At 32.4% G+C, this 14,433-nt stretch overlaps 1 protein-coding gene across 1 annotated transcript in view; it reads left to right on the top strand.

Annotated features, from left to right (window-relative positions):
* LOC115885991 (BAI1-associated protein 3) overlaps positions 1–14,433 on the top strand; it is a 349,135-nt gene that overhangs the window by 307,771 nt on the left and 26,931 nt on the right. Inside the window, exons 12-14 of the mRNA XM_030905025.1 lie at positions 6,534–6,742; positions 8,325–8,601; positions 12,783–13,107. Of these exons, the coding sequence (XP_030760885.1) occupies positions 6,534–6,742; positions 8,325–8,601; positions 12,783–13,107 (811 nt within the window). The remainder of the gene's footprint in view (positions 1–6,533; positions 6,743–8,324; positions 8,602–12,782; positions 13,108–14,433) is intronic.

Genomic DNA, 14,433 nt, shown 5'->3' with positions numbered 1-14,433 from the left:
ATAAATATTTTTCGTCATACTATATTGTTATATTATTATAACATAAGCAAAATCAGAATGGAAAAGATGCATATAACGTCCGCCGGACGTTATCATAACGGCCGGCGGCCGTTAAGTTTCTAAGGTAATCGTAACGTCTGTCACCTGCAACAATGACTATTTATTGTCAGTTGGACTTTTCAAAAATTGGGAAAATAGACCATAGCGAGATGTCGCGAGAAATTCCGTTGGAAATACAGGAGGAAGCGGCTGCGGCTACTCAAAATTATACTTCCGACTATAACCAGAGAGAGATATCAGCAGGAATATGACAATTTTTTGAAGTGGCGGCAGGATAGAAGTATAAACAGCGTAAATGAAGCGGTATTGCTGGCTTATGCTAAAAGAATGTCTGAAATGTATTCTCCTACATCACTGTGGACAAAGATATCCATGCTGAAGCTTGCGTTGAGAGTATATGAAAACATCGACATATCAAGGTAAAAAGCCATTATATTCTTCGATATTTAATCATACTCATCTAAATTATATTTGTTCATAGATTTGGTAAACTGTTCATGTTTCTGAGGCGCAAAAACGAAGGTTATTCACCAAAAAAAGCCAAAGTTCTGTCGGAGAATGACATAAATAATTTTCTACTGGATGCCGATGATTACACCTGGTTACTCGAAAAATTGTATTGGTGCTTGGTATTCTTGGAGCTTGTAGGCACAGCGAGCTTTGGTCACTCACAGTTGATGATTTCGAAGATTCGGAGAAAAATATTCTTGTCTCATTAAGAAATACTAAAAATAAGAAAGATAGGAAATTTCTTATTCCAAAAACGGGCCTTCCGTTTGATGCCTATGGTTTATACAAAAATACATCAACCTGCGTCCTCGTAACTTTGACAATCCAAAATTTTTCATTGGTTACAAGAAAGGCAAGTGTGTTAAGCAAATCGTCGGTATACATACCATCGGGAGCGTACCGCAGAAAATTGCAAAATTTTTGAACTTGGAGAATCCAGAACGTTATACAGGGCATTCATTTCGTAGATCATCAGCAACCATGCTCGCCGAAAATGGTGGTGATTTACTATCGCTAAAGGAGCTAGGAGGATGGGAGTCTTCAACAGTGGCAGAAACTTACATAGAAAAAATCAGTTTCCAAAAGAATGAAAATAACAAATCAACTTTTTTCATGATAGCTCCAAAAATAATGTGTCTTTAGTGGATACAAATATTTGCCATTCTTCAGTAGCATCATCTTCTTCTATAAAATCTGTAAATCCCTGGGAAGGATTACAGATTTCTAAGAACAACAAGTGCATTTCCATGTTCATTATCATGAAAAATGAATTTTAGTATAAGACATTATGTATTTTTTATCCTTACTTGTGTTATTGTTCAATAAAATTTGTTATTAAATAGTAGTGTTTATTGCTCTAAAAAATCTGCAGTATGACGAAAAATCTAGAACGCAACACGGCCGATAACAAATAACGGCCTTGGCTGCTTATGATCCTCGGCTATCGCCTCGGATCACAAACTTCAGCCCGGCCGTTATTTGTTGTTTATCGGCCTTATTACGTTAATAACTATAAGGAGAAAATTGGGTTATTTTCGTTTATCATTAAAAGTGTCAAACCTATCTACTACAGTGTGGGCTGTCTGTCACATTATAAAGAATATTACGTTTATTTACTAATCCATTACTTTTAAAGGTAGATTATTCGAAAAATAAGATTTTGATGAATGAGGCTATTGATAAATTCATTTAGATCTTGATGTAGTTCTAATTGGTATGGATGAAATTTGTGTTTTTATAATTCTATTAACACTACTCTGAGAAACATCCGTTTGAGCACATACTTTTCGATAGGAGAGCATTAGCATTTTCTTCTTCTAATAATAATAAAACATTCAACTTACTCCCTTTTTTCATACAACATCCAGAATTTCTTTTTTTGTATAAGCAGTTAATTTAGCAAAAAAAAAACGGTTAAATTTCAAAAACCACTCCGTATAGTATGTGACCATATGGAATTTTTGAAATGGAAATTTAATAGTAAATTCCACTGAGATAAAAAAAAATGTGTACAGTTTGTCCCCGGATTGTCTTTATAAGAGGAAACACTTTTTATTTATTATTGACATTTTGAGAAAAATTAATTCTTTATAAAAAGTTTTGCTTATTCTAAAATGGTTAATCGTTTATACTTTTCCAAATTTCCATACCATTTACGAGACCGTTTAAATAAAACATAAAAATTTAGTTGAATTTGAAGTCCTAAAAATTAAAAGGGGTTTCTATACTCTGTTTTTTTTCTCAGGTAAGATTTCGACAGACGATGACAGAAGAAAAGCAGATGACGTCCCATACCAATCTATTTATTTTACTAAAAAAAATTTCTAATAATTTTTAAGTTATCTATGGATGGGTTTAAATATAAATCCGTCATGCGTCGTGTCTTGTTGTTTTTAACCAGTTTTATTGGTTTATTTAAAAAATGATAGATCGTATTTCAATTTTATTGGTTTGACGGAACGATGAACGACAAACGGACGCCGATGCGTATGAACTCGCCTTTAGATTTTTGTCATTTTTGACGCTTGTCAAAGTCTTGCCAAATTATAGGTTATAATTTTGTGTCAACTTTTGTTAAATACCCTGCGTTTTGGAAGATGATGCATTTTGATTCGTATTATTACGTGTGTTTTGTGTATTTTGAAGTCAAGTGGAGGAAAAATCGAGTGAAAATTAACTGTAGACCCAGGCAGAAAGTCTTACACCAATGAAGTTGCCATCGATAAAGTTTGTGTACCATTTCGTCGTAGACAAGTGCATCTTGTATATGGTAGAAGGATCAAACTAAACACATACTAAAAACTGGAGTAGCTGTAATATATCGACATCACACGATAGGTAAATAATGGATTTTAGTACTGCAGAAAAATAATGTCAAAAGGTACTGGTTTAAAAAAATTAAGATTAAAATTAATTAATCAACCTTTAAGGTATACAATTTGGTAGGTGTTATTATTAATAAAATAGTTTGTTTTATTTACCTATGTTGTTTTATTTATTCCTGTGGAATATTACAAATTTGTATTTGTACATAAGTTATATTGATAAATATAATCATAAATGCGGGTAGTTTCATAAAGCTTGAAAGTAAATAATAGTTCTTTTTTATATTTTTTTGGTATGTAGTGTCTTGTTCTTGTTTGTTTTGATACATACACATACCGTTTTTATTAAATAAAATAACAAGAAAATAACTCGATTACATTTTTTCAGTTTTATACAGTTTTTTTCACAATATTTTGAAGTAACCACATGTCATCTTGTCAATCAAATTTTAAATATATCCTGCTATGCGTTCCAGTTGTACCAACTTATTTCTTTGTAAAATAAAATAAACTACTTTGAAATTAAAATGACAGACACATCTATCACTGTCAAGGATCTTCTCGTTGGACAGACTATATGGTAATATAATTTCAATTTCATTTTTTGATAGACGGTTAATTTTGACATTTTAAAACAGAAAAAAATATGACGTTAATTAAAAGTTTATCAATAATAATCTATCAAAGAATGAAGTCGAAATTATATTAATATAGAAACCCGTTTTGATTTTTAGAAAAAAATTCATTCAAAATTCAGCCACATTTTCATGTTTTTTTTTTAATTTTCTCTAAAAGGGTATGGAAATTTGTAAAATATAAACGGGATTAACCATTTTAGAACAAGCAAGTTTTTTTATGAAGAATGCATTTTTCTCAAAATGTCAATAATAATTAGTTTTTCCTCTTGTAAAGACAATCCAGGGACTGTAGTATTCCATTTAAAAATAAAAAACTTCTAAAGTTTTCTAAGCTTTATTATCGATTGGTGTACTTGTAGCCTAGCTTGCAGTGTAAAACTACTAAGAGGATTGGGGTCAGAAGTTACGAAATATTAGTCCATGTCTCCGCTAACTTCCGAAAACTCCGTCTAAAGACGCCAACTTTGTATTTAAACACCCCAACTCTCCCATTCTATCTGGCCTAGAAATGCAAGTCCTAACAAATTGTTCTACAAGACTTTGTTGCGCCAGCATAAGCACATGTTTAATATGTTTTAAAGTATGAGAAATTGCGATGCTTAGTACGATAGCTAAGTTAATATTAACAAGAAAGTTTGCCTAATTTTTGAATGACTTGTGGACCTTATGAACCTCTATAAGTGGTTTAATAAAAATTAAAAAAAATGTAATTCTTAACCTTTTGCAAGTTGTTAAGAGTGTTAATTTTGGTTATCATTACGTAAACCACTGTAGCGCCTTTTTTGGATAGTATGAAATATCAATAAAATATGGCCATTAATGTAAACATTATGTTATATGATGTTTTTGGAAAATAAAACCTTATAAATTAATAATATCATAGATAATTCGTTAATTTTATTTTATTTTTTCATACATCACAAAAGTATTAATTTTTGCGACGTGATTGATAATATAAAAAAGTTATTTTAACGCCAATGCATAAAAATAAAGCACTTTTACGCCATAACGCCTAAGCATAAAACCAAAGAATTTACCAAGAAAAAGAAAGTGCCTTACTAAAAAATTGTCTTACTTTTGTGGCGCCATCTAATTTACACAATATTAACAAATCTAATACAAAGCTTTACTATGTGTTATGTAAAAAATTAAATGTAATAGTAAAATTTATACATACAAAAAATAGAAGTCAAATATATAAACATCGTTTATTATAATAAAACAAGACCAACGTAATACGCTGAAAATTTTGTAAATGGAGTAAATATAAATAGGTACTTAAATGATGGAAAAACAAAAAATGGAAAAATAAACATTTTTTTAGGGTCACAAACAAAAAGAATTGTCTAATTAAAACACATATTTATAATAAAAATTATACTTTGAAAATAATTTTGATAATCATTTGATAATATGAATGGCGTTATGATAACGACAATATTTTTTGAGAATTTGACAATAGTATGAAAATGGCCGTTGGTAACTATGGAACCTACAAAAAAATCTAATTTAACGCTATCTGGCAATAGCTAGTAGCAACTTTCTAACCTAAAAATTAATTGGACTACCACCTAGCGACCGGGGCTGGAACTATTTTATTTGAAATTTCCGTGGAAAACCGTTTTTGCTATTTCACTTTCCCGCCACTGCATAAGATCATAAAACTACAAAAATATGTATTAAACTGACATAAAATGTCAAATTCGACGAGTGTAACCATAGTTTCCCGACATATAATTACTTACAAAGTATTACATTTAAATATTTTTATATTATTGGTAACGCTTGAAGTTGTTTAAAAAATTATTTTAGCGATTGAAAAAAAAATTAGCATGTTCTATTCGGAGTAAAAATGCCTTTTTGTACCTCGCCTGCAATGTCAAATGTATAGCCTTGCCACAAAAAGTATTATTTTTACTCCTAATAAAACAATATACTTTTATTATAGACGCATTAGTACAAAAAGGTGTAGATCATGAACATATGTATTGTGACAAAAATTCTAAAATGTTATACACTCGGTTATACAGTAGTTTCACATGTTTTTGGTATATTTAAGAAATTTGGCAGCAGCAGCAAATTAAAAAAAATTAAATAGAAAAAACGGCATCCATGTGAGGGAAGAAAGGAATCACCCACATTTTACAAATAAAGTCAAAATGAATGTATGTGCGGTTCTCCGAATATTATTGAGCCAAATATCATGACTTCATTTCATTTCAGTATTAGAAGGTAGAAGAAAAATTTAATAGAGAATAATATGTATAATGTGTATTAATACAACACGATCGAAAAAAACGGTGTCAGCGATGGCTATGAAATGAAGATAGCTGTCATTTTATATGTATAAATGTCATCGATCGTTATTTCAAACCCAAGTAGATACTGTTTTTTTTATTACACGGTAACTGAGCTTAATGACGGTCGCTCAGTACCAAGTACAGTACACATCTATCGTTTTACGTGCAGGTTACATAGCTTAAAAACATTTCTTAAATCGAAGACGCGTATATTGCAACAAACTTTTTATTACATAAAATTTACAGGGTGAGTTTTAAATAGAACCAGATATTTTAAGGATGGTATATTTATATCCCAGAAAAACAAGTCTTTAAGGTTTTATTAGAAAACAAATTTAAAATTTTGTTTTTGAAAAATTTTTCGAAGCTTTTTCTGGATTTTTTAAATTTTTTTGTTACAAAAATATATCTCGATAATATAGCTACATAGGTAGTAGATTAAATTTAGAGTAAGTAAGAAATGTGGCCGGCCCTAGCTCCAGCGGTAATGTGTCGATCTGCGCAGCGAGAGGTACTGGGTTCGATCCCCAGCCTGTACGGTTTGTTTATTTAAATATAAATACTGATTTATTTAAATAGAACGACCAGCGAGTACGACCGAAAAAATAATAAAAAAACTGTGGTTTTTAAAATTTAATATCCCTAAACCACCAATACTTGTTACTCCCTTTCTTAACAAAACTCTTTCTATCTTGTTTCAGAAATCCTTTTGGAAATGTTGTCCATTCAACAAAGAGATACGTGGTGAAATAGTTGCCACTTTGAGGAAAGGGACCCCTGAGTGGTTTAGTTCGGTCAAAAATTCATTTATGACGTCAGAAGAATATGATGGGACATTGGTAGACTTTTGTTCAGAAGTCTACGTTCAACTGAGACATGGACTACACCATTACCATCCGTTATTTGAAGGGTAATAATTCCTAACTTATATTTTTATTCCAATGAACTGTAGTTTAACAATAATATTGATTAAAATATTATTTTATATTATCATAACTGCATTGAATAAGCAGCATTAGTAAGGTTCCGTAACTTCACCTAAAAATTGTAGTGATGCTAAATCTTGCATTGCTAAACCAATTTTTGGTAAAAATCATTTTATTGATATTAGTAAATTAAAAATGGATCTAATATACAGGGTGTCCCAGGCTGAGCGTACATTAGAAGTTTCTAGAGAACTACAATATCTAGATCGGAGATTTTCTGCACATTACTATTTCACGAGATCTATCGAAAAATATTTTAAATATGGTGGCACTTCCAATTTTGATATCAAACACTCTATACTTAACATTAACCGTTTTTGAGAAAAAAAAATTATTTAAAATTTTTGGGGGAAAGAAACTGCCTTTTTTGAAACTGCCTGTCAAAAAATCGGTATCGCCTAAACGACAAATTTAGTTATTACCACAGCCACTGTAGCATTAAGAGAAGATATGTGACTATCTATTTCAAAAATTAAATTGTTCGAATCTCATATAATATTGACCGTAGCTGTCATGGAATTGAGCAATTAAAAAATTATCAAAAATAATTTTTTTAATGGAAACCCACTTGTTTATTTCACTAGTGAGAGGTTTTTCAATTCATTTCTTTTTGATTATACATGTTCCTATACCTAAAATGAATCGTTTTTAAGTTATTTAAGATTTAGTTTTAAAGCGTATTTTTTTCTGGGTTTTATCTAGCTTAATTCCTTTGACATTAAGTGCCAAACCATCAGACACTTTATTCCCTTCTGTCAAAAAACTAATTATTTGAATTTCCTATACTATAAATATTGCCTGGTAAAGCTTTATAAAGTGTATTTATAAAAATGTATCTCGTGTTTTAGTGAAAGCTAATGGTGATATGACATGGCCCGATATAGTTTTAAATCGCGTGACGTTTAAAGTCTTTTAAAACTAAATCTTGACTAACTTAAAAACAATTTGTTTTAGGTAAAGGAATATATATAATCAAAAAGTAATGAATTGAAAAACCTTTTCACTAGTGAAATAAAAAAGTGGGTTTCCATATGAAAAAAAAAATGTTTGATAATTTTTTAATTTTTCAATTCCATGACAGCTACGGCCAATATTATATGACATTCGAACAATTTAATTTTTGAAATAGATATCGGCAAGTCTTTTTTTATGCCACAGTGGCTGTGGTAATCACTAAATTTGTTGTTTAGGCTATACAGATTTTTTTGACAGGCAGTTTTTTTTTCTCCAAAAATATTAAATATTTTTTTCTCAAAAACGGTTAATGTTATTTTTAGAGTGTTTGATATCACAATTCATAAAATTTTACAGAGAATTTAAGTATGTAACAAGAAATGGAGCTACCTATTTAAAATAATAAAAATCGATAAATCTCCTTGTGAATGTGCAAAGAGTGTCTCTAGAAACTTCTAATTCACACTCAGCCTGGGACACCCTGTATAACGTACTTCAGAAGAAATTTTTATAAGGTTTGTGTGCTTCTAAAAAGGTAAATTTTTATTACAGAACCAACGGAATCCCATATTTTAGTGTAGTCTACAAACAAATTGACAAACTCATGGCCGACGAAGTGATAAACTTCCTCAACCAAAACGAGCACATCGACTCATCCTACAGCAGATTGATATTCTCCATCTATATGGAAGTGAAAGACCTCTCAACATTTAGTCACAATTTACCATCTGGAGGTGATCACAAACTACTCTTAGTCAGGTGTCACGAGTGGTTTGAACCATCAGTGAGTCATTGGCTGAGTGTGTGCAAAGGAAAAGCTTTACAAAGGGTAAAATAGTATAAGATAATGTTACTAGATTAAACAGATTGCCCCGTAATTATAAACCAATCAGTGATACGTGACATTGGCCAGTACGTCTCTCAAGGTACCAGATTATGTTAAAAATTTGTTCTGTTTTAAGAACCTAGTGTTGTGGTTTCAGTATCTTATCACCAAGCTAATAATAGCTATTTATGTAAAAAGTTGCGAAATGAATGTGTTCTAAGCACGGGACGCAAAATTGTCCAACGAGGCGAAAGCCGAGTTGGACAATACGTCGAGTGGTTAAAACAGTCTTTTCGCAACAAATTTCATACAAGATTTTTTGTGAAAGCGAATAATTTGAGATTTTCATGCTATTATTATTATTTATTTTTAAACATTTTTTAAAATGTTCTGGTAATCGGTTGTTTAATGACAAAGTTCTGTCAGGTTCAAACGTTGCCGTATCTCCTACAAAGTTTTGTGAAAAAATGAGTGATAATGACGAGTCATTAGATATTCAACAAGCTGTTAAAACTGCGCTATCCGCGTTAGTGCCCGAGAAGTCGAAAAACTTATACGAGACCACCTACAACTTTGAAACCTGGGTCAAAGAAAAACATGTTGAGAATTTCACAGAAAAGGTATTGCTAGCCTATTTCCTGAAGTTATCCACTACCTTGAAGCCGTCAACTCTGGGGAGTAAATATTCGATGCTCCGCACCATGATTTACCTGAACAGAAACGTAGATATTAGCAAATTCACAAACCTTATTGCATTTTTAAAAAGAAAAGCTTCCGGATATCAGGCAAAGAAATCAAAAGTATTTACAAAACTGGAAATAGAACGCTTTATGAAAGAAGCCGATGACAAAGAATTCCTGTCAGTTAAAATTGTCTTGATCGTGGGAGTATTTGGAGCATGTAGGAGGGAAGAAATCACGTTTTTGACCATAGATGCCATTAAAGATTGTCAATCATTTATTAGTGTGAAGATTCCGAATACAAAAACTCATTTTCCAAGAGCGTTTACGATTACTGAGGGACCAATAGATGGTATCAATTTCTTACATGTATTTCGTAAGTACGCAAAACTTCGACCACTCAATGTGACACATCAGCGATTTTTCTCATCTTGAAAATCAATGCTGTACCCTGCCAGCTGGAATCAATACCAATCGGGGGTATGCCAAAAAAGATATATAGATAATTTCTTGGACTCTCCATTGCCATTAAATACACTGGTCATTGTTTCCGGCGCAGCTCTGCAACAATGCTGGCAGATTCAGGAGCCGACATAACAGTTTTCGAAGAGAGGTACTCGTAGAGGTACAGGCTCTCGTCTACCAATCTCAAGGTAGTGGGTTCGAATCCTACACCCGGCATTTCATCAGCCGACTGTTTTTATTAAAATAAAAATAGTTTGGGTAACTAGGTCGACTCAGCCTTAAATGAGTACTTGGGATTCACAATCCTGAGGTAATAATAGGCGGTTGAAGCGTAGTGCTAGCCACATTACCTTCCTTGTATACCGGACGGCTCTAGCATGCCAAGCTGTACCTTGCTACTCCCAAGGCGTCAAACGCTATATATACTGGAGCTATTATATTATTATATTACATAACAGTTTTAAAGCGACATGGAGGTTGGCGATCAAGCTCGGTTGTTGAAGGTTAGATTGAAAATTCAATTTAAGAGGAAACCGAAATAGCAAAAAGAATCATGGGACAGAAAGATACGCCAAATAAGCATAGTTCACGTAGAAGCAAAAGCTACCAGCATTGCCAGTTGCATTCCTCTTAGAGACGAAAAGTTGGATGCCTCTTATATTCACATTAATAATTTAAATAATGGTACCTTTTTAAGATTTATAATAAATAAATATTTTCATTGTTTCTAACGTTTCATTTTTTACTTTTAGGCACTAGTGCCTAAACAAGTGTCACTTTTAGATATTAGTCAAAGAATATACCTAGCTAGAAAAAGAATGGACTCTGCCATACTGAAAAATGGTCCTACAGAAGTGGCGCCATCTATTGAGTAGGGCTTGTTTTAAATGGATCGAAGCGCGGGTTTTTTAAATGAGCATATTTATTGAATTTTACTCTAAAATAGATAATTAAATTTGATTATTAAATCTTATTTTTTACACAAATTCAACAATGCTAATAACAAGTATCGTTGTGATGTGTAAAAAATAAGATTTAACAGTATAATTTATACAGTTATTAAATAAAATTAAAGCCAAACATGTGTAAATATTATTTATTATTTAAAGTTTTTATTTATAAATCAAATATTTAAACATCGTTTATTATAATAAAACAAGACCAACGTAATACGCCCAAAGTTTTGTAAATGGAATAAATATAAATAGGTACTTAAATGATGACAAAAATAAAAGACTTACATTATATTTTTAGGGCCGCAAACAAAAGGAATTGTTTAATTAAAGCACATATAACAAATTATAGTTTGAAAAATGTTTTGATAAACATTTGATCACAAAACATCCCCCTTTAGAACTTCGTCTGTCATGTTAAGAAATGAAAGTAAATAATAAAGCGCCTCTCGTGTTTGTTCGCACTCAAAAAATTTCAATTAATGCCTGTATATATTTTTAATATATTTTTAAATGTACATTTTTTTAATTGTTAAGTAATATATTACATTTAAATGGAATATATTACATAACAATTATGTCAATTACAGGATTACAAGCTGTTTTCTAACATTTTTTAAATAAAATGAATTATAAAATTTCAATATATGTATGTATATTTGTCGTAGGTATGAAAAAAGTAAAATATAAAATGGACAAACGTTTACTTACATTGCATTAAAACTTCCACTTTTAGTTTTGCAATCCAAACGCAATATTTCTATTTCACAAATAAAAATATCCGACAGCACTAAAATCACTGAAATTTCCGCGGCTGACAACGAAAACTGAAAAATATAACGACACTTTTTGTTTTGGACCTGCATATCAACATTACGCTGTACTATTATGTGTTTGTTGTTGAAATAATATAAAATATCTAATTATAACTTGTAAATTTTAATATTTTAACATGATTTTTTTACTTTTGACAATAACTAACTTTTTGTTATCAAGATGACATTTTAGACGGCAACTGACATATATGTCATAATATTTGAATCTTAAATATGTATGTAATATAATTTAAATTACTATAATGCAACTTTATACTAAGAAAACATTTATACATTCACAAAATACAACAAAGTCTAATAATATAGTTTGAAAACAATGAATATTGAATTAAAATTGAAAAAGTTAAGCACGACCCCTTGTGTCAAAATTAGATGATTAAATTTTCGCAATTTTTACACCATTTGATGACCGGTGGCGCCTCTAGTGTTTGTTCGGGCGGTTGATCTTTTACTCCCACTTATGGCCATTAAAGAAAAAGTTCTAAAGGGGGATGTTTTGTGCATTTGATAATATTATGATTGGCGCTATGACAACGACAATATTTTTTGAGAATTTGACAATAGTATGACAATGGCCGTTGGAAACTATGGAAACTACAAAAAAATTCTGACTTAACGCCATCTGGCAATAACTAGTAGCAACCTAAAAATTCATTATTGCACTACCACCTAGCGCCCGAGGCTGGAACTATTTTATTTGAAATTTCCGTGGAAACGGTGGAACCGCTTTTGCTATTTCACTTTCCCGCCCCTGATATTAGTGCCTAAAAGAATGTCATTTCGAATCTCAAATAAATATCAAAAACTGTCAACTTCAAAACACTTTCACAAAAAAATATTTTATCAAATGCTGGATAGGGCAGTATTAAGGCTTAATTAAATTTGTACAACTATTTTGGGGATGGATGCTAAATTTGGTTGTTTTTTTTTGGTCGTTCAATATTTACTTTTTTTTTCCTAGGCATCGATCACCAGGATCATTAGCCATATACAACTCGTTATTGTTAACAATAATGCAATTACAGGGATCCATCCCAATATCCTCAAGGGATTCAATCTTACAAGGGCAATTCAAAATTCATTATTTACTAAAATCAAAATGACGCACAATATAAAATTAAACGTCAAAGTTACAGGCGTTTTGTTTAATTTATTAAAAATAGTCAAAAAATTATTTTACAAATTATAAAATTTAAAATAAATTTGAGATAATAGTTTTAATTTACAATAAAATATTTTATTTTTTTCAGGTTCGTACTGCGGTCGATTTACAAAAACCCTGCGAAGGTGATAAGTTGGTCAAGCACAGTTCTTCAGCTGTTGACGTCGTAGCAATGTTTTGTCAGCTTAGAGACTTTTGGAGATTGCTCCAATGGCCTAAAGCTCACTCAGTTTGTTTACTATCCCAGCTGTTGGATTGTATATGCTCGGCAGCGTTACTGTACGCCGACATAACGTATCAAGGTCTCATGGAAACTGGCTATTTTGACAGATTGGGACCGTTCAGAATATGCGACGAAATGTGCATAGCCTCTAATAACCTAGAATATGTATATAAATTTGTGTTTCTGTTAGGTAAGAACATTATCATTATGATTTTTGCATTAATAGTCCAAGTATATTTAATAAAATCACCACTTTTTTTTCGACACTTTTTTTTCAACAAACTTTCTTTGAACTTCACTTTTTTTACATCATAAAATATGATTTTTACCAAATTGATATAAACCCTTTTTTTATTTTGGGGTGTAAGGGGTATTGAAGCGCTATATATAGCCAACTTACCCAAAAGTCAACCTCACTTTCATGTGGTGCACCCTGTTTTCACAAACGAGGCTCTGACGTCCGAGTATAGGCGGTATAACGCTATACAACCCTCAGACCTACCACCGTTCTGGGGAAGAGGAGAAGTAGACTACTTCTACCCGGCCGAGAACGTAGCACAAGGAAACTATCGTCTCAGTCCTCACTGTGCCATAGTCGTGCTACAGTTGCAGCCAAACTGTGCGGCAGCGTAACCGTCACAGATTAATCCTTTTACGCAGCTAACACTCATCAAAGATGGAACATTCGAGTGGGACAAAATCATCGTCCGGAGGTAAAATACCCCCTCGATCGGATCTCCGGGAGGGGGTGCCTACATCGGAGAATTAAGCAGCGTCAATGTTTCACGTTTGCGGCGTGGAACCTCCGCACTCTTCTGGACAGGACAAACTCTAATCGACCAGAAAGAACTGCTCTGGTCTCACAGGAACTCCACCGGCTAAGTATAGATGTTCTAGTCTGACTGAGAAGCATTACACCTTCTTTTGGAAGGGTCACCCTGCCACACACAGTAGAATTCATGGCGTAGGCATTACTGTCAAAAACGAAATCGCCACCAGTTTAACAGAAGTGCCCATTGGAGTCTCCGAACGTCCCATGACCCTAAGGTACCACATATCAGATAAAACTTGTGTCAATATCATTAGTGCCTACGCTCCCACCCTAGCCGCTAAGGTTGAGGATAAGGATAAATTTTTCCAAGATCTACAAAATGCTCTCCAACGAATTCCAAAGCAGGAGCGAATCATCTTGCTAGGTGACTTTAATGCACGTGTCGGCAATCAGCAAGAAATATGGCCAGACGTATTGGGAAAACATGGAATGGGAAACGTAAATAGCAATGGTGAACGCTTGCTAACAACATGCACAGAGTACAACCTTTGCATCACCAATACATGGTTCAAGCTAAAAGACAAGTTTAAAGGTACCTGGAAACATCCCAGATCAGGCCACTGGCATCAATTAGACCACGTCATCGTTCGAAGGAAGCATCTGAAAGATGTCAGATGTACAAAAGACAGAATAGATGCCGAATGTGGTACTGACCACCGACTTGTCGTTTCGAAAATGAAACTT

The sequence above is a fragment of the Sitophilus oryzae genome, unplaced genomic scaffold (assembly GCF_002938485.1).
Source record: "Sitophilus oryzae breed Bouriz unplaced genomic scaffold, Soryzae_2.0 scaffold_465_pilon_pilon, whole genome shotgun sequence".
Lineage (NCBI taxonomy): Eukaryota > Metazoa > Arthropoda > Insecta > Coleoptera > Curculionidae > Sitophilus > Sitophilus oryzae.
Note: the sequence above shows the minus strand (reverse complement) of the source record. Positions and strands in the feature narration are given on the sequence as shown.